This window comes from Netta rufina, assembly GCF_964035555.1.
Source record: "Netta rufina genome assembly, chromosome: 11".
NCBI classification, from domain to species: domain Eukaryota; kingdom Metazoa; phylum Chordata; class Aves; order Anseriformes; family Anatidae; genus Netta; species Netta rufina.
Genome location: NC_140134.1, coordinates 15,752,851 through 15,773,620, shown reverse-complemented (window position 1 = coordinate 15,773,620; position 20,770 = coordinate 15,752,851). Strand labels below are relative to the sequence as shown.

The 20,770-nt window shown below is 40.4% G+C and overlaps 1 protein-coding gene across 1 annotated transcript in view; it reads left to right on the top strand.

The window, feature by feature from the left end:
* AKAP13 (A-kinase anchoring protein 13) overlaps positions 1 to 20,770 on the top strand; it is a gene marked incomplete at its 5' end in the record, with an annotated part of 151,774 nt that overhangs the window by 118,368 nt on the left and 12,636 nt on the right. The window contains 12 exons of the mRNA XM_084293544.1: positions 2,764 to 2,806; positions 3,540 to 3,645; positions 8,817 to 8,988; positions 12,303 to 12,370; positions 13,450 to 13,516; positions 15,090 to 15,225; positions 16,003 to 16,115; positions 17,132 to 17,278; positions 17,762 to 18,012; positions 18,678 to 18,803; positions 18,911 to 19,028; positions 19,572 to 19,820. Coding sequence (XP_084149670.1) covers positions 2,764 to 2,806; positions 3,540 to 3,645; positions 8,817 to 8,988; positions 12,303 to 12,370; positions 13,450 to 13,516; positions 15,090 to 15,225; positions 16,003 to 16,115; positions 17,132 to 17,278; positions 17,762 to 18,012; positions 18,678 to 18,803; positions 18,911 to 19,028; positions 19,572 to 19,820 — 1,596 coding nt within the window. The remainder of the gene's footprint in view (positions 1 to 2,763; positions 2,807 to 3,539; positions 3,646 to 8,816; positions 8,989 to 12,302; positions 12,371 to 13,449; positions 13,517 to 15,089; positions 15,226 to 16,002; positions 16,116 to 17,131; positions 17,279 to 17,761; positions 18,013 to 18,677; positions 18,804 to 18,910; positions 19,029 to 19,571; positions 19,821 to 20,770) is intronic.

Here is a 20,770-nt window from a genome sequence, read left to right as displayed (position 1 = left end):
AGCCCTCTGCTCTTCCTGGGTGTCATACCACCTGCATCAATATTTAAGGTTCCTCCTCCTTCCCTTTTGCTCTGTCCTTCCTCTGTCCTTCTCTTCTGCCTTAACAAAAGGCACAGTTTGTGATCCCCACAAAATGAGACATGTCACACTCCCACGGCAAAAAGTATTCTAAGCTAAACTTGTTGGGAGATTTATTTTAAGCATCCAAAGAGTTAAGTCATTCCTAATAGGTGAAGGCATTTCTGTTCGTCAGTATTTATCCTTAATGCTCCTTAATGGAGCTGCTGTTACTGATGAGTATTTGAAGTAAAGTCAGATATTGTTTCCAACAAGAATGTTGCTTTCTTTGTTTGTGTTATTCCCTCATACTTGAGGGTACTGTGGTGACTTTATATAAAAGCTGGTTTAGCCACAGCTATTCATAAGACTGCTTTGGCAGTGGGCATTTTTCACGTAGTAATCCCAGACCAATTTATTTATTTGTTCACATCTTCAGGGTTCATTCCTCGTAAGAGGATGAATGTGTTAGCTTGATAGCATCATGTATATAAGACGGATTTCAGATATCTGGACAAGCCAGTATGCATTTTAGAAAATACAAGGTTATTGTTGTGAAGCCTTTGGATTTTTTGTGCCACAGAAGTTTAAGAGCTGCCTATATGAAGGGGTTGCAAACTGGTTTATTTCATTTGCAATATGCTAGTCTTGTTGCTGCACAATGGATTTTGATGAATTATTTTAAGTCCAGCAAATTTGAAATAATTTTGATGGGTGATGCAAGAGATGTTCAGATAAGTACCCCAAAATTTGGCTGCTAACACAGAAGTGTAGGGCATACATAGAGGTCCTGTATTCAAAGGCCAACTAACGTATTTTGTGGGCTGTGAGTTTTAGCATTTCAGTTTTGAACCTGGCCATGACAGGAGATGCTCACCATGAAGGTGAGAAAATTTGTGCTTTTTTATGCTCATCTTCATGGGCTTTATAGCTTGCAGCACAATATTGATTGTATGATGCTAAATTATAACCTAAAATATGAAATCATAAACAGTCTTCCACTGTGGTTTTTGTCTGGATACATTTTGCCTACTGTCAAGAATCTCCAATTTCTACGATAAAATACTATTGCAGTAAAAGACATATAGCACATAATTGAAGATCCTGTGCAATGTGCTTTTTGAAGGTGCTGAAAAACAGGCATGAATATTGAATTATTATAGCTCTTGATTCAGTGCTTTGTATTTCTTACGTTAACTGCAAAGAAACAAAAGGTTTGTGGAATACTGAAATCCATTCAAATTGGGTAATCTATTAAAAAAGGAAAGAGTAAGAAGGCTTGACCCATGTAAAAGCAAACCAGAGCTGAAAAAGAGTCACAGGAGGGCTAACCAGGGGCAGAAGCTGGGAGCCTGCAAATTACTTGTGTGATCTTAGCAGGCAGTTTGGTAATAAATAAGTACAAAAAAGGAAAGAAAGAGAAAAAAAAAAGAGGAATATAATCAGGAAATTAAAGTGAAGACTTCATTCAATATATGTTACAATATTACTTAGATGTTTTAGGGATAGATCATTAATTAGATAAAAGGTTTCGCAAGGGAGATATTGAGAGACCTCCAAGCAGGGATTAGGTAATGAGGTATGCCAGTATTTTAGTTTCTTAAAATAAACAAGTGATATTTCTGTCTCAGACTGTGCTGACACAATCAGCAATTAGGAAAATGTGTTTAGGATCATAAGGCATAATACTGTATGCACAATTTTTCCTAATGTACGTTTGGATACAGGACCACCTTTACATCTGTTGTGAAGTGGCGTTTTCGCATTCAGCCGTAGCTTTGGTATGTTAACAGAATTCGAAGTCAAAGGACTAGTTTTTGTACAATGCATATGCAGAAACAAAGTTGTGCTTCTTGAAGTTCAGTTGTGGCTGTGAACAGTCCTTTTAGTGAAGAGGTTTTTTGTTTGGGTTGTGCTTTGTTGTTTTTGGTTTGTGGGCTTCCTGACAGGCCCAGTTCCTCCAGAGAGACCCTTCTCTCCTCTGGATCACTTTGTCACGATTTTTCAGTATTCTTCAACAGTTCTGGTAAATGATATCAGCTACCTAATCTGCTCCAAATGTGTTAGGCAAGCAGGTTTCTTGTGGTATACAGAGAAATTGTGTCATTGGCAGGGCTTCGGCTGCATGTCACAAGTCAGACTTTCCTCAAGCAGAGTTTTGTGTGACTGAGCTCTAAGTTGGTAACGTTTCGTGGAAAATGGAATAAGGCTTCCCTTGTTTCCCGTACTCTTTATGAAGCGCTTCAGGATTTTGATGGGAAAATGAACTATAATTTTATCAAGCAGCAGACTTTTATACATGAATCCCGGATGTGCTGCACAATGGGTTCTTTCTAGTGGTGTATAAATAAAAGTATTGTGGCAGAATTATTCGCATTTCTACATACTGTGATTAAATTGGCAGTTCTGTATCAGATACCCTCATTTACTAGCAAAGTTAACAGATGCACATCCTTTGCTTGATAAATGAAGAATGATAAAAATACTAAGTAATCTTTCACCTCAGCATCTAATTTGAGATCACCTAAGGATAAGGGGAACAGACTTTATCCTGAGCACATGAAATCAATTCTAAGCACTCACTTCTGGTAAACATGTCCCTTTCCTCTTTAACTGTCCAAATATGCAAGCTATGTTTTTTAAAACAGTGAGCTAAGGCAGACTGCAGCCTAACATGTCACCTCCCATCCTTCCACTCTTTTCCAGGTGCTCCGGCGTTCGGCGGCCCCGCAGGTTCCTTGGTGCAGAGGTATGGTTTTCTGGGGTTCCCCATCTCTTCTGTTGCTCCAGTTTGGAAAACCAAAAGAATTCCTAGCAAAATCCCAAGTGTCCGGGTTGTGCAAATCTGTCCCCTATGGATATTTTAGATGACACGATATGAAAGTTGTCTGATTTAGGTCTTATCTCCAACAAGACTTTGTGGTTTCTTCATAGATAATAACACATCAGGCTATTTGTTATTCAACCATAGTAGTTTACCCAGATTTATATTTTACGCTGGAAATAGTTGTTCCTGATTTTGGTCAAGTCTGTCTGTGTTACGTTAATAATCATGGTTTTGTACCTCTCATTAAAGGACGTATGCGTGTCTGTCTCTTTTGTCTGCTCCCAGCCCGAAATAGGCTGGGTGCTGATGATTAAATGCCGAGACTGACTGTATGTGCCCAATGGGATAGACTGCCCCTCTAAATAGGCTCATGCTGCAAGCAGCTTACTCGTTATTTGGCCATTGGAGCAGCAGAGGGTGCTGTGGTATGGTTTGAGGATGGGGATTACTTAAAAACAGATAAAAGGCTTCCTTGATTGGCATTTTGCCTTTTTTGCCTTTATTTTGCGATCTCTGGTGTAACACTATAAAGCAATCCATGACCCTCTAGGATAATACATGCATTTGTCCTTTAAAAAAACATCTATCCAATTAATATATTATTTGGGAGGAAAAATTAAAAATAAAACCCAACCTTTTTCTTTTTCGATTTTAGCATATCTGAAGAGAGCAGCAGTGTCCCCTCTGGTAAAAGTGCAACAAAAGTCAGTCGTACCTTCAGCTACCTCAAGAATAAAATGTCCAGCAGCAAGAAAAGCAAAGTAAGTGCTTTTTTTTTTATTTATTTTTAATTTTTACAGCCATGAAATACCTATGGGTATCAGAGATTAATTTTGTATTTCAGTGTGTTTCCATAGGGTGGTATTTATGTCTTTGCCTGACTTTCTTTTTCCTGTCGCAAGGGGAGGATTTTCTGTGTGGTCGTAGAGAAGAGCAACATGGGAAATGTCAGCAGCCCCAAATTAAAATGCATCCAAGGCGAGGTTTCCTGTGCAATGTTTTTGCCTCTTTTCCCCACTGAATTGTGCTTCATTTATTATAGAGAATAGATTGTGCTCTGGCATGAGTTATGGTTTTGCAGTGACTGATGGGTCTAATTTTTGCAGAGCCTGAGAGGTGTTTAATAAAATGAGGACAGGAGCTGTAAGAAAGGACTGGCTGCCGAAGCTTGTATTGTCTTTCCCTTTTATTTCTACCTTTGCCACAAAGTTCCTGTGCACTGCTGGAGAAGTTGCTCAGACAGTGACCTTGAGAGATGGCCAATATTTATATTTTCTCCCTTTTCTGGAGGAAGTCCTTGAAACCCTAGGGTTGAATTTTCTGAAGGTTAAGTGCTTTCTCAGTGCAGCTGAATTTCCTGGGAACAGAACTGGCTATAGAAATAATTACATTAATGGTAAATACTTTGCTAAAACAGGCTGTTTTTCCCTTAGATTGTCTCCTAAAGATGAATGGTTGTTTTGTTTGGTTGTTTTTTTGCTTGCTTGGATTTTTTTACTTGAATCTCAGCGCTGTTTACCATGTCTGACAGACAGAAGATAACACCATCTCACCTCACAGAATGCAACGTATATTATGCAGTTAACTGATGTGTAGTTACTGTGTTGGTAAGTGCTATTGGAGGGCCCCTGAGACATTAACTACATCTGATGAGAGTTTCAATAGCAAACAGGAAGCAAGGCACAATGCATGGTGCCTGTCACACAGTTAGGACTGGATGAAGTGTGTGTCGAGGGGAGGTGTCACACTATCTGCACAAGCAAACTCCATTTTGCCATTTCCCATCTGATCTTTCATCCAGAGTGTTCCTGTAACATAGGGGGGGTTGTGTAGTGTAGAGGCAAGATGCTAATTTTGATAGATATTTTTAGAAGATTGCATCACATTTGCAATGAGTTATCAGCTGTAATGAGGTCAGTGATTCTAATGCACAGTTCCTCTTTATGGATCTGTCTTAAAAGACACAAACTGCAGCTGCAGGCAGTTCTGAGCTACTGCTGAAGAGTTTTAAAACAATGCTGTTCTCTGCTGTGAAGTACGATATCCAAAAAAGTGTTTGCACAAAGACCTCTATGCAAAGAAACCTCTATGCAAACCACTAGCGAGAAGTTGTGGGGCACATTGCACAGACTGTGCACAGGACTGGAAATTCATTCACTGCTTCTTGCAGTTTAGGTGCACAATCTCTAAGGCAAGAACTGGACATAAATAACAGATTTTGTTGGGACGGGTAAGAAAATACACCAGATACTTGCTAGCTCTGCCTTTCTTAAGTAGGTGCGGTCCATTTATTTCACCCATTTCATGATTGTGTTTGAAACCGTTGATAAAACAAGAATCGTTCCAAAATCTCAACCATCATACATACATTAAAAATCGTAATACATAGCAGTTCTGTTATTTTTGTTAGCTAGAAAAACATAATGTCATTCAAATTACAATTTCTTGTCTGCTCCTGGTGGAATGGTTGCATTACACACACTTTTGGGCTTCAGCTGTACATTTGAATAATTCAACCTAAAAATTCTTGGGAACACTGAATTCTCAGAAGCTTTGAGGCTGGTTAAAAACTGTAAGAGTTAAAAAGAAAAACAGCAAACCTTGAAAGAGGAAGTTGGACAGGAAGAGTTGGTTTCTGCTGCTGTCTGGGCTGTCAGGAGAGAGAGAGAGGCAGGCAGGCAGGCTTCAAGTTCTTTCCAACTAGGTTTTGCTTTTCTCCAAACCTGGCTTCAGAAATGCATAGTTTTCTAAGATTAACCGTAAAAATAAGGCACTTTTGAGAATACTAATGGCAGTGGCTCTTCTTGAAAATGAGTTTTGGAAAAGTTCTGTTTAAAAAAAAAGGAAAAGAGGATGTTTGGAGTATTAACTGTAGTGAGGATACTGGTATAAGCTTGTTTGTATTTACCCATCCACTTCGTGTTATTTAGGGATTAGTCAGTGAATCGTGCAATCAGCAGCATGCGCTGCCTCACGTTTGTAAAGTCTATAACACTCTATATCCCTGTCTGTTAGAAAAGCATACTCGTTTTATTCATTTGCGTAGAGTTTCTGGGAAATGACGACATAAAAATTAGCGTGAGTAATGTCCCTTCTCCTTAACTTGCGTGGTTATTGGGCAGCGTTGTTCCACCAGCAGTTTTAGTTCGTGGTAGGAGTTTTGAGTGTTCAAAGGGATAGAAGAAGGGGACCGCTGCTGACCCACAGAGAGGAGGAGTGCAGGTATATGAAGCCCTTCTCTCCAGGGAATCATCTGCCGCAATTTGTGGACTGAAGTACTACGTAGCAACAGTGAGGTTTGTTCAAATTTACTTTTTGTATATCCCAAACATCACAGGGGGGTTGTTTAACCAATCTTTCTGCCTTTTAAAGGCGTGGATCCAAATGGATTTATATCTTCGACGGTATTAATCCCATCCTTTCCTGCCCGTACTTTCATTTGATTTTATTTTTAACAGTGGGAGCTAGGGCAGGGCAGGACGAAAGCAGCAGCAAAGTAGCTAATATCATCTTGGAGGAAGTTAGCGGCACTCGTCCCGCCCGCCCTCCTCCCCCTTTTGCTCAACTCCTTGCCGGCTGCCGTCCCCGGTGCCAGGGCTCTGGGCTGCCACCATGGGCTAGCTCTGCTCAAGAGCAGCTCTCCTGCCCCGGGGGAAGGATGTCAATAAAATGGAATCGATTTTCTGAAGTTCCCCAAATAACAGTGAAGCTGGTAGGACTTAAGCACTGGGAGGTAAGAGCTTCGTGGTTATTTTGCAGCAGGGCAGGCTGCTGCAGCACATAGGCTGTTATTTCGGGCTGTAAAACCAAGTTTCTTTACCCGGATTGTCTGTCGGTGCATGTCGGTGCAGCATTACAATGTCCACCTCTGATAACACCATTAAGTGGTGCTTTAAATCATTCTGGCAGCTCTGATAGAGCAGGACAATGTTTTTATTTTTACAGTCCTTTTAAAAAATGAGTTCCAGTAACTGTCACAGCCAAGAAATAAATAAATAAAATCTCGTTCTGAGACACTGTTTCAGTGTTGTCGCTAGCATCCACTGCATGAAGCTCACTGCTTGCTCCTTGAAGGTGGTGCAGCGTTTCCTGTTTCTCACTGGGCAGTTTAGCTTTAACTGAAATGCTTTTTACAGTGATTTTTTTTTGATGAAACGATATTATTCCAGACTGCAGAATTGCTGGGCTTTGCAGTAAGCATCGGGTACAGCTGAAACATAGCGTGATGAATCTTCTTTCAGCATGGTGTTTGCAAGATCTGCCTGGAGCAGTGGGTGATATTCTGTCCTAGGGCTTCACAAGTGCTGGCAATAGAATTGGTTCGATGCTGTCCCCAAGAGTTTTAGTTCATGAATTGGGCTGGACCTGGTTAAAGGTGGCCAGGTCGACAAAAAAGGAGTGGGGCTGGGCAGGTTTGTACAGGATGACAGTGATGGCTCCAGGAGGCAGAGATGTGCTGCAGAGCAAGCTCTTCCTTGCAGGTTTTCAGCTGCAGGCAGGATTATTTCATCCCAGAATGCTTTATTTTTGTTTATTTGCAGGATGAAATAGCATTTGGGGTCGGTAAAGAGAACTCGTGTCTGTGAGGCTTTGCAGGGAGAGACTGATGCTGACATTTTGCCTTGGGTCTGCTGGGAGAGGGGAGACTTCAGGCTGGGTTACTAATTATGTGAGCGTGTCATCAAAGGCATGAAAGTTTCTCTCCTGGTGGCTGCTGAGCTCAATAACTCTTTTAACTGCTTCGTGGCAGTTGCTCACACAGGCTGCTCTGCGGCTCTGAAATTTAGGTTCCTCCTGTGACAGTATTTAGCAAAGAGCATGTGGCGTATAAATAACAGAAGTCAAAGATAAGCGCACAGGAGCCTTTGCCAGTTCATGGTTAAGCTTCTCTTTCAGATGCTGTGAAATCTTCAGTAATAGTTAAAATACAGACTGGGAGATGAATAGCGTGATGAGTGCTTTGTAGGGTGGTATATAGAAAAACATGGAGTCACTGTAATTCAAATTTGGAGATTTTCTGTGGAGTTTCCTTTAAAAATTATACTGTAAGCCGTGTTTGGGAGACCATGAAATCCATGAAATGCCACAAGAGACCTTTTTAAAAAATTTTAGTAGCTAGCAAGTTTCTGTCTCAGGTAGGGATAGAAAGATAGGAAAAACTACTGAAAATCAGAGAAGTTGGCTGTGCTTGACATGTTTCCAAAGACAGCTGAGCAGCTCAGAGGTGGAACTGTGGCTTCCGGAGGACAAGCTGATGTTTTCTGATGTTGCTGTTGTTCCTCAGTCTCTCTGTGATGCCATATTTCGAGGGTTTGTGAAAGATCATTTCCCCAAAAAGTATACTGGCTTCATGTATTCTCTTGGGGTGGCATGAAGCTGTTGAAGGTGTCAGAAGGAAAAAGGAGGTGGGAATAATCCAGCAGCGGTGCTGTACCAGCGCCTTAGAAGGGCTTGCTTTCTCCATTGCTCATGCAGTTGCAAAGCACAAGACTTGTGATTGGCTTTAAAAATTAATCATGTTGCAAGTTCGATACACATTATATGTGGTGTTTTGTGCTTAAAAAAAATCATTGAAAGTGATGAAGAGATCATTTAGAGCCTGGATGAAAAAAAAAAAGAACTAAGTCATTAAACCAAGCAAATGGCAGAAGTCAAAGTTGGAAGAAAATAGCTGCCTTCAGAGCAGGCTTGGTTTCATCTCCGCTGGCAAGACACCCGTGCAGAGGGCCCTGCGAGTCACTGCTGTATTAATCCTCTTCCATGGGAGCCTTTAGCTGGTACTTTTAATCAAGAGCTATGCAGACACATGGCCATTGTTACGGTGTGCACCGATCGATATCGTCATAGCGCTGAGGGCAAACACTGAAGAATTTGTAACTAGAGAATAGACCTCTGCAAAGTGACGAGGCATTCGTTCATTTTCTCTTGGCAGGAAAAGGAGAAAGATAAAGAGAAGACTAAAGAGAAAGACAAAGATTCCAAGGAGAAGGAAAAAGATAAGAAGCTGTTAAATGGACATCTCTTCACTGCAACCTCCGTTGTAGCCCAAGCAACCTGTTACCACTGTATGAAACCTTTCAATAAGGATTCGTACTACTGTGCAAGTAAGTCTTGTCTTCTCTCCTCCCCCCCCCTTTTGTTTTTTGTTATATCTGATGTGGGAAATGTGAACTCGGTGCCATATCGTTCTCACGCTTTTAAACACTGGTGACGTGGGGCAGGAGGGAGGCTTTGGAGCTGGTGATTCATGCCATGATGGGGTGCCTTGTGGAGCTGAACTGAAGTGAGTCATGGGTGCATGGAGCTGGCCTGCAGCCTCCTGCCTAGCCCGTGCTTGGACAGCGTGGCATCCCGCGGGGGTTTCTGCCTCTGCTTGTTGAGATGGATCAGTCAAATGGAGGACTTGGGTCATTTCAGCTGCCTGGTATGGTTTGAGGCTGAGGTGCTTCATTAAAATTCGTATGGGACAGAGAAAGCCACCTTGGATCGTGGCTTTTATTGCCAGTGGATGTCCCACACACCTCTGGTATTTTGCTTTATATACTTTAGTTATCTGAAATATGACTTCAGTGAGTCCTCAGCAAAAACGTAATATGAAAAGGAAACGCTAGCCCTTTCTTCCTTTATATAAGCTGTTGTGTCACAGACCGAGGGGCAGCTACCTGTATACGTGTGAAGCACATGTAAGACAATACAGGCCGTACAGAAACCACAAAGTGGGGTTTCTATGAGGTTGGTAATTGTGTTCTCATTTCTCATCCGACAGTTTCGCATGCCTGTAACTCGATAAGGTCAGCAGCATTTATGTGGTCATGACCAGAATGGTGGCTGGTTTATGCTGCAACCCAAAATTTTAGAACACATAGATAAAATGTCCTGTTCTCAGTGCAGCTCAGGACTCTATTCTTCACTGTTAGTAATGTATTTTCTCCTCTAGCTTAGAGGCAAGGCAACGCGAGTACAGGAATGGCTCTCAGGCTGGGGCAGGAGGCTCTGCCTCTCTTCATGCTGGTGGTTGACCAGTGCATGAAACATCTCAAGTGAGGGGGGGCAGGAGCAGATAGCTGAATCCCCAGAGGCAATTCAGAGTTTCCTGAAAGAGAAGAGATTTCATTGAACTTGTTTGCATGAGCCATGCTCTGTGTCAGCCTGATGGGAAATGGAAAGCATCAACAATTACAGGCTTTCAAATGCATCCTCTCCCTTTCCCTACTCTACTTTCTTAACACCCTTTTAAGCTACTTAGAAAATAATCACAATTTAAATTTGTATGTCCTGGCAGGTTAAAATAATCCAACAATGTCATGTAGTAGCACAAGCTATAGTAGCACAAGTTTTAGTAGAAATATTCTTTGTTTCTTTTCAAGGTAAAATGGAAAGTGATTTTATTTTTTCTGCATTGTCCAGAAAATGAATGTTACAAAGGAAGCCTGATTTGAGCCCAGACTGTTGTTGCACTCACGTCTGAGTGTGGTCTGTACTCACATCACATCTTAAAATAGGATACTCAATGCCTTGAAAATAACTGATAGACAGCCGCAGACGTTCTGTTGTTCCTGTGCTATTGTAGTCTACTTTTTTTCCACAGAAGTGGCAGTGCTTTACTGCTACCATCACTGTGTCTCACCTGTCGATGACTTTCTCTGAAAGCTTTTCAAAGGATTGGCTCATTTTAAGTCAGTGTCTGAACCTTTCAGTGGCACACCCGCTTCCTAAAACAGCTAGCCAATGCTGAAAGATTTAGCATACTTGAAAAGAAATGGGCAAGCAAAAAAATGTTTTTAATGAGCCTGTTCTTTTATTATTTTTTGTGATCAGTGATGCAGAAAAGAAGCTTTTTGTTTTTAAATTATTAATATTAATGATATGGAGGAGCTAGAGGAACTTCTTGCTTTCTAAAGGGCTGAATTAGTCGGAGGAATAAAGTCCCTGAAAATAGATTTTTGATCTAAAGCATGCCATGATAACTGCAAAATTCTGTATTGGTAAATAGCATATATTCAGGTTTTCAAGGCTTGAGTTTGAATTTTAAGGGTTCTGAATTGTCTCACTGCCTCTCTTCATGTGATTTCAGTGTCAGACACCAGAAGTGTGTTCTGCCTCTCTTCCTTGTTTGATCTGAAAAATGATACTGCTTGTGGGGTTTTGCAAGAGTATGCAGGTTTCTTTCTGTCTCTCTTATGCTCAGGAAGTTGTGGGACATTGATAGAATAGCAACGCCCTATGGCCTTACTCTTTCCTCTCACAAAATATCAGAAGAATTACTGGCTTTTATGAAATAGGCCCAAATTTAAGAAACGTTAGGAATGTGAGAATAATTTATCAGTCTGAGCAGGGACATTTTTTCCTTTCATTTCATATTTCTTTTAGAAATAATTCTGAACTGTACACTTGCAATGTAATTTACACTTTAACACAGTTCATGAATTGTATTTTGTGTTTTTGTGAATTAATAGAAATAACAGGTTTTCTCTAAATTCCTGAAACTGATTTGAATTGGAGTTGTGATCTTTCATCAGTAAGAAGAGTTAATGCTTGAAACCCAGTTATCATTTATGTATTATGAAAAACAGTGGTTTTGTTTGTGGGTTTTTTGTTGTTTTTTTTTTTTTTTTGAAAACTTAGATACCCAGAAACATGCTGGAGACTCTCACGAAAAGGTGGCAGACTCTCATGAAAAAGAGATGCAACATTTGCTCAGTGCAGCAAAAAAATGGCATTAAAGCCTGGTGCTCATTGCACTGGTGAATGTTGTGGTTTCAGCCCCAAGCAGTGACTTCAGGCTAGCTTAGCAGGAAGTCCCTACCTCACTGATGCTGTCACCTGGCAGATGCTCCTCTTGCCTTTTTCTGATAATCCTGTAGTACAGCAGCACTCGGTTCCTGCTCAGTAGATCTCGGTTGTGATATGTCTGGGTTTGTGTAAAATTATTTTCCTGTCCTTGTGCTGCCTTCTGAATCCCATAGTCCTAGCCTTGATAAGAACAATATTTGTATTTGAAGAGAAAATGCTGGCACTGCAGTTGGTTTCTCTTCTGTCTCCTACTTCTGCTTTCTCCCTTACTTTTATTGCAGAGGCATTACTCCCATCTTTTTCCTTTTTTTTCTCTTTTATTTTGTTTTAAGATCTGCTAGGACCTGGCAATGCTGCCTTGCAATGATTTTTAAACAGAATTTCCTATTAATTCCATGAGGAAATCTTGTTAAGAAACAAAGGGCTAATTATCCTGGAAAGCAGCCTGTCTGCCAGTATCTGTAGCTACTCATAATCTACACAGATGGTGTAGAAAGTTGTAATTTTCAATTGTGCTAGATAACAGTTCAGAATACAAACTGCAAAAGCTGACATGGTTTATGTGTTTTTTCTTTGATTTTTGTTTACTGATTTTTTTAATTATTTTTTTTTTAACTTTTGACAGACTGCAATGCAATTGTTCACAAAGGCTGTAAGGAAAGTTTTGCTTCTTGTGCAAAAGTGAAAATGAAGGTAAGAGATATCATCTACTTTACTACATTTAAAAAAAAAAAAGTTTAAGCAATTTAGAATACATCTTCTAAAAGCACATCCAAAAGCTTTCATCTTGTTGAAATGCCCTGTGGAATAGTGAATAATTTCTCTAAGCTTTTCTATAATTCTTGATACAAAGGCAGTTGGTAGATTAATTTTGTTGTCCCTCTTGGAGACCTGAAAAATATATGTATTATAGGCTGGTTTTCTTAATGTGTTCTGTGTTTGGATGGCATCAGAATGACATATAATGCTCTGGGACTCTGAATACTCCAGGTCAGCACCACAGGCTGTTTGTAGGGTGCAGATGCCCTGCGTCATTCCCTCTGGGACAAAGGGACCTTTGGGTGTGATGGTCTGTCCTGTGCTCTGGGTGGTCTGCAATGAGGAGCAAGGACAGCACACCACAGAGAGAGCAGCAGGCTCTGGGAAGAAGTAATGCACAGAGAAACTGTGAGGGTGTCCAAAACTTGAGATTAGATATTCCCAGAGCAAATACCACCCTTCTTGTGCATGTTTAAAGCCTATAAGCATATGATTAAAATAATAAAAAAAAACCAACACATCGCTGTCAAAATTCAGGGGTACCCTGCACTCGTAAATGCAGTATCTCTTAGTTTTTGAATGCTACATCCTGTAATGTGGCATCATGTGTATATATAATGCATAATGACATTTATTAAATATGTATGCTGTTTGTATGAGTAATATACAGAATTTGGACTTGTTCCAAATGTAAGGAGCTTCTTCTGAGGTATGGTTCTCCAAGCTAATTCATACAATTATGAAGAAAGTAAGAAAATCTCCTGCATGATTTTAATTGTTCTCTTCAGTAGTCAGCCCTTCTCTTTCTTTTTACTCTTTACTGCACATTTCTCCATATGCTATTTTCTGATTGCACCCACTGTTGCTGCTGAGGGTCACGCTGCTATATGGAGAGGAGAAGTAATCTGTTCTGAGGGATTCAGAAAAAAACAAAGATTTTTAATTGTTGGTATGTTGCACAGCCCAACGGGAGAAGGGAGGAAAAATTACAGTGAATTTCCTTTTTCTTTCAGCCACAAAAAGGAATGTTGCAGGCACATGATACCTCTTCATTACCCACAGTAACCATGAGAAACAAAAGTAAGAAAACTTCCTTTACCTCTGTTTTGTTGATGGTCTCTATCTGCTGTTCTTAACTGTTGTAACCAACTAATACTTATATTATGAAAGATAAGCATTTAAAAAAGCGGGTTTGAGAGCATTTTCTCTGCATGGTGAGCAATGTTTGGGATGTCAGAAGTTGTGCTAAAGCTGCACAGATGGTTTATCTGCTTTCTGCAGTGGCCCTATAAATTTAAGCAAATGTAAAGTCATGTCAAATTTGGAATAGTTGCCTGGCTGTTCTAGCTTTCTGATGGCCTACAGCTGAACACTCTGCAAAACCCAGAAGATACAGACTATGTTCACGTGTCTGGCAGAAAAAGAATAGGAGTATTGTATTAACAGAAGCTATTAAGCTTAAAAGTTGAGAGGATGTTTGTTTAAAAAATACATTTTTAATCAAATAGTCTTATGCTTTGAGGAAGTAAAAATAGAAAGTTTAATTTTGAATGGGAGCGATGCTGACAAAATGTTTGTGGCTGTGCTGAGATGTATGCTGTGCTGCAGAGCTACCCAAAGCAATGGATGGCAAGGAATAGGAATGAAGTAGTCCACATAGGTTTAGTAGCATTCTGATTAGATAAACTTGTTTAGGGGTAGCTTGTAGATCACTATATGGAACCACGCTGTGTGATACAGGCATACACACTGTGGTTTTTGTCATGAAGTTCAGAAGTATTGCTCCAGAAACCAGAAATATATTTGAAGATGGGAAAATCTAAAATTAAGATGGAAAGGTTAGTCAAAGTGATGGTGTGAGATAAGGATTAGTGGTTCTCTGTGGCATGTGCAGGTGGAAAAAACAATCTTAAATGGAAGCAGGAAGATGGATGTAACTGTAGGATCTCCTTGCCTACAGAAATTTGAAAAAACAGCTCAGTAGATTGCTTCATGTGATCATTTATTGAAAAAAATTAAATTTGGTTTCCAAAGTGTATGTTTCTGGACTTGCAGATTCCACTCTGCTCTTTTAGGTACAGTGCAGTCAGTTCAGCAAAGGCATCAATGTTCTTTCCTGCCTAAAACACAGCAGTGCTTAATTTGCTAAGAGCTCAGTCTCTGCTTTTCTGCGTAGTAACACTGTTGGACTTTGAAAATACCACAGGAAAAGATAACAGTTAACGAATTCACTTTGGCTGTCTTTCTACACAGCAAAACTGAAACTTAAACATATTGGGTCTAAAGAGGGTAAAGTTTTCCAGATAGCTCTGATCACTCATGCTGCATTTAATAACATACATGATGTCTGAATTTTGTTTAAAAGTATTTGATGAACCAATTCTCACATTTTATATTTGAGGCAAATTCCAGAGTGCATAGGGACTTTGCTTTGACCAAGTCCTGCTTTAACATACCACAAGAGTGGTTAGGGAGAGGCAGAAAGCTCAGGCTTCCCTGCAGTTAGGGCTGTATCTAACAGCCACTGATCTCCCAAGAACAACTCTAGAGAGAAACGGAAGTGAATTTTAAAGCCTGGTTTCATTAAGTCATCGTTGTTGCAGCTAACAATGCAGTCGCATGAGCTGACTTTTCTCTGACACTTCCCTTGCAGGTTCACAACCTAAGGAGCGCCCTCGTTCAGCAATACTTGCTCCTGACGAAAACACCGTCACCTCGATATTCAATAACAGGAGATCCCAACAGACTACAGCGCTTTCAAAAAGTGTCTCAATACAGAACATTGCAGGGTAAGGTTTCCGCCTATGCACGTGAGTACTTGGGGATTATCTGATGCTGTAAGCGTGGAGAAATTCAGATCTCATTAAAATAAATTTGTGATCTGTGTTAAAGGTGCAAAAGAGGATCACAAAACCAGAAATGCCCGTATTATGTATGATACCATCAGCTGTCTTCTGCACAATCAGATTATCTGTGTTAGGTTTAGTTGTGGCATGAGCTCAGAGGCATCTGACTTGGCCTGGTTATATCCAAGGTCACTTCAGAGAGATGCTCTGGGATCCAGGAAGAAATTCTTGCCTTGGGCTTGGTACTGTGTGAGCACACATTTTCGCAGCTCAAGTATAACATTAACTTTTGTGTGTATAATGATAGGGTGGATGCACAGAGCTGCAGTCTTCATGGCAATTTAGGAATGCATTATACATAATTAATTACAAAAACAGAAGTAAATTACATTTATGGCTCCCATACTACCTGCATATTGAACAATTGTACAGAGCTATAGCATGGACTGGGATTTTCTGATCTTGCTCAGAGCAACAAGTAGTAAAGACTCTTGGATAGCCTTTTGTATTACATTTTTGCACTGTCTGTTCCAGCTTTCTGAGTCCTGATGTGTAGCTGTTAGGAAATAATTAATACAAATACATTTCTGTACCTAACTTTGCAAGACTTGCTTTGGTTTTCAGCTTGTGTTTAAAAATGCATTCCTCTGTGTACTTGAAAAGCCATGTGGCTGACTTTTTGAAATCATAAACAATGTTTTGTGTTCTGTTCTTCTGCAGAGTTGGGAATGACGACAGCTTAATACACACTTGGAAATTTCTGTCCCAGTCAACAGACTCTTTACATAAAATCAGCCGGGTGAATGAATCCATGGAATCACTAGTTGATGAAGGTAAAGCATCCCCATGGTATTTATAGCAGCAGAAAGGTCTCGGTGCTGCTTTCCAGAAATAGAAAACCTATGTTGTCATTTCAGCACAAGTTTTTCTCTTTAATGGACAATTACAGTGCATTTACTGTAACGTTAGAATATTAGAATGATAAACTAAAACAAGGCCCCACATTGTAATTTCTTCAGCATGTTGAACTGTGGGAAAACATTAAGAAGGTTTCAGTTACTGTTGAGTTACTTGGAATTTAGCTTGAGGACAAACATTTCCTCTTTTGTTTTACTCCTCTGCCTGTTCATACAGCCACATATTTTACAGTCTTTACCTTTTTCATGCTGATATATATGTTGGGTTTTTTTTGTTTCCCTCCCCAGGGTGGGGAGGGAAAAATGCTATTGCTTAGTTTTGTGGTTTTAAAAGTGAAATCATTTAAATTAATTTCTTAACTTTATTTTTATACATGAGGCTTTCTAGGATATAATCAGTATTCTTACATCTTAGCCAATATTTATCTGAAAAAACAGAATTATATTAATTTAATAAGGGCTAAACTAGATCATGCTGGTGGAGACAGAGAAAACTTCCCATTGCTCCATAATTGAGCAGTCTTTCTTAAAGAGGTGGATGGATGCAGTAGTTTGCAGATCTACTTGCATCAGTTCTAGCTTTCTAAGCATGACAACACCGCCTTTACATAACTCTAAGTTCTCTTGATTTATTAATGTAAATGAAGGAAGACAAATTACACGTTGTATGTTAAATAATCCCTTCTCTTTTATCAGAGCTAGAATTTGGTCTGCATGAAAACTGTGAATTAGCAAATAGCTTTTAAAAGAGCTTTTCATAATCTAGTCCTTATGTGGTATAATTTCATATTACCATTTCTGTATTAGTGAAGGAGAAAGTGTATAATGTCTGTGGTATAACAGAGACAGCCTGAACGTAAATAAGCAAACGGGAATCAAACAATTGGGGTAAGTTACCCACATCTTTCTGACATTTACATTGCTTTGTGAAGGTGCAGACATGAATGAAGGACAGCTGATGGGAGACCTGGAACTAGATTCCAAGCTGTTGGAGGCAGAGTCCTGGAGCCAAGTAGTGGACAGCAAGTTCCTACAGCAGCAAAACAAAGATGTTGTCAAACGGCAAGATGTCATTTATGGTGAGGCATACATGGATGTTCATTTTTCATTCATTTTAGATGGTTTCTTAATATACTTATGCACATGTATTTGGGAAACGTCAAGTCAGTGACTAAGAACATAGACTTTGATTGCTTTGTGGCCAAGATTTAATTCCTGAAATTCTTAGAAACTGTGTGTTCTGTGAAAACTTCGTCTTTCTGCCTTTTGCTTACCTGGAATCCATCAAAAATAAATAAAAATAGAAATCGCTTCTTCCCATTTGGCTCAGTTACAGCACAGCAGCTAGATAACAAGTCGTCACCTCCCTGATTCAAGAGCATGGTAGAAATGAATTATGTTGAGGCTGGCAGAGAATTACCTGACATTAAATTTTCTGATGCCACTTAGAGAAGTCCAGTTAGCTCACTTGGAAGAGCTTTCTAGTGACAGCTTTTCCTTGTACTTTACACCCAAGTGTTCTGCTGTGACCTTGTTTTTGACCTTGTTCTCATCTTATGCAGAGCTAATGCAGACAGAAATGCATCATGTTCGCACCCTGAAGATTATGAACGATGTATACAGTGCAGGGATGTTGAAAGAACTGCAGTATGATCAGCAAATTGTGGACAAGATCTTTCCCTGTCTGGAAAACTTGCTGCATATCCACAGTCACTTCTTCCAGCGGATTCTGGAAAGGAAGAAGGAGTCATTGGCAGACAAAAGTGAAAAGAACTTTGTTATCAAGAGGATAGGTGACATCCTGGTGAATCAAGTAAGCTGTGGAAAATAACTTGCATTTCTTAGAGCATAGCTGGAAACCAAGCACTCCTGTCTTCTTGCTCCTCCTCTTCTACTTGTTAGACAATCACATCTAATGTCTCTTTGCACTTCACACACATGAAATCTCTGCTGCTTTTTTAAGCATTTTTTGCTATTTGAGATGAAGGTGTAGTTATGAAAATTTATTTTGTTTATTTTATGGGAGAGAGTAGCATTCCATAACAGGCTTAAAATGGTTTGACTCGTAGCTGAAAGGTGGGCAGTAGACCACAGTGAAATGTGCACAGTGTGTTTCTTGGCTGAGTTACTGACCTGATGTTTAACTTTGGGTAGGTCCTTTTACTTTTCTTTATCTGTGTTTTCTCCTTTCCTCTTTTTACCTACCTTGCCCTCATTTGGCTTTTAAGCCCTGTTGAGGTAGAATCCCAGATTGTGTGTTAAGTGTGGATGTGGTGAAGTCACGAGTCAGTTCTTTACTTCTTTAAGAACTGACTTTGAAAAGTCAGTTCTTAAATCTTTAGAGATTTAAATGGTTGGTTCAGAAGACTTTGGACTAATTTGTTTTCATAAAGCCCTCTTGAGAGACTGGCAAGCACTGCTGGGATATTGCACAAACAGCTCAATAGAAGTCGGACCTTTGTGTCTCGTGTCTTTCAGTTCTCTGGTGAGAACGCCGAGCGAATGAAGAAAACATACGGCAAATTCTGCGGGCATCACAATGAGGCAGTAAATAATTTCAAAGATTTGTACTCAAAGGACAAGAGGTTTCAGGCATTTGTCAAGGTAGGACCTGGTAAAAGAGAGACAGTTGATAGGAAAACAAATATTTCCTTTCTACACTCTGATAGACGTTGTGCTACAAAATTGAAATTTTCATCTTTGTTCCTTAGAAAAAAATGAGCAGCTCCCTGGTGAGACGTCTTGGGATTTCTGAATGTATCTTGCTGGTAACACAAAGAATCACAAAATACCCAGTCCTGTTACAAAGGATACTGCAGTACACCAAAGGTAGGACCAGTTCCTCTTTTCTAAGTCTGTATTTACTCATCCAGTGTAAATTTCCTGGATCCTTATCCACTGAAGTTAATTTTCTTATGATTGGCTGACTAATCTAATCATTATTGTCTCACACTGCTGTATTGAGATAACTTGAGTTTTATATCTCTGGTTAGGATTAGTTGTTCAGGTGCCTTGATTTGGTTGATATGTCTGTCTTTAGCTAATTATGGAGCAACATGCTTAGAGTACAAAGTCTCCCAGTTTGCTTTTTCTGTGTAATGGCTAAAATATGTGGTTGGTTTGTGTATTTCATATCTACTGTCTTGTATACAAAGTATATTGGAACAGCCTCCAACCTCAGCCCTCCATGTGAAAGGTTTTGTGAAGCTTTCTTTAGGGGGGAAAATGCAACCTGACGTGGGAAAATACTAAAAAGTTATAATGCAGGAATTTGGGAGGGAGAACATGAAGGAGGGAAGGAAGTAAAATTGGGAAGTTAAGAGTCCACAAGGATGAACTCAAATGGAGATGTTTCTCTCTCTCTTTTCAAAGAAAATGAAGTGGAACATGAAGACTTGACTCAGTCATTAAACCTTGTTAAAGATGTGATTGCTGCAGTCAATAGCAAAGTCAGCAACTATGAAAAGAAAACACGTCTTGATGAGATTTACAACCGGACAGATAGCAAGTCCATCATGAGGATGAAGAGCGGTCAGATGTTTGCAAGAGAGGACTTGCGACATCGGAAACTCATCCGAGATGGGCCTGTTTCACTGAAAAACGCAGCTGGACGGTTAAAAGGTAAGTCTGCTGCAGGGGCCACAGATTGCCTTCCCTCTTTGTAGGATTGCTCCTCGGACTGGCATCTCCAATGCTTACCTGTTCGTCTGCTATGAGAGGTTTTGACAGCAGCTTTCCCCATGCTGCATACTCTGTTTCCATCGTAGTTTTTCCAACACCTTGTGCTGTTTCTGAGGTGACCGATAGCTGCTTTTCCACCTGGTGACCAGACGCCTGTGGAAGATGCAGGCTGCAGTGAGGTGCTGGGGCAGTCTTTGGGCCAGGAGGATGCTGGGGCTGCAGTTGTCTGGAGCAGTGAGTCAGATCTCTGTGGCAAAATACGCATGTACAGCGATTCCAGGAAGCGTGCTTGCTGAATACGAAACCCAGCCTCAGCTTCCTGGTGACTCTACCCGCCAGCAGCCCCGTGTCTCCTTTGCTGCCCAGGCTCAGCGTTACCTTTCCCAGTTTCACTAGGCCTTCAGGTGTCCCAGGCATTTATTGCTTTTGAACCTCTCCAGCTGCTGACGCAAGCTGCTCAGGAGAGGCTGGGGAGGCTCTGGTGGCCCTGCAGCTGCCTCTTGCTTGGTTACGTGTGTGTCCATGTTTTCTTGAATTGCTTTTTGTTTATCATTGCATGGAAGCGGTTTCTCTAAAGTGCTGTGCTCTAATGTTCTCGACATGGCACTGAAGTTCTTTACTGAGTTGAGCACTAAATCTCCCAAGCAAGCCTTAAGCTGGGACGACAGCAGTGGTTAGGGCTCAGCAGGAAGGCTGGGCTTTCTTTCTTGCAGCTGATTCCTTTTTGCTCCCAGCATCAGCTGATTACACCAGGGTACTTAGGCATGAATGGAGATGCATAGTCTGGTGATGTGCTGGGCAGTGAGGCAGTGATAGGCGAAATTCCAGATCAGATAGGATTTATTTTGAGGTTTTGGAAACAGGAAGTTTACAGATGGTTTCCAGGCTCC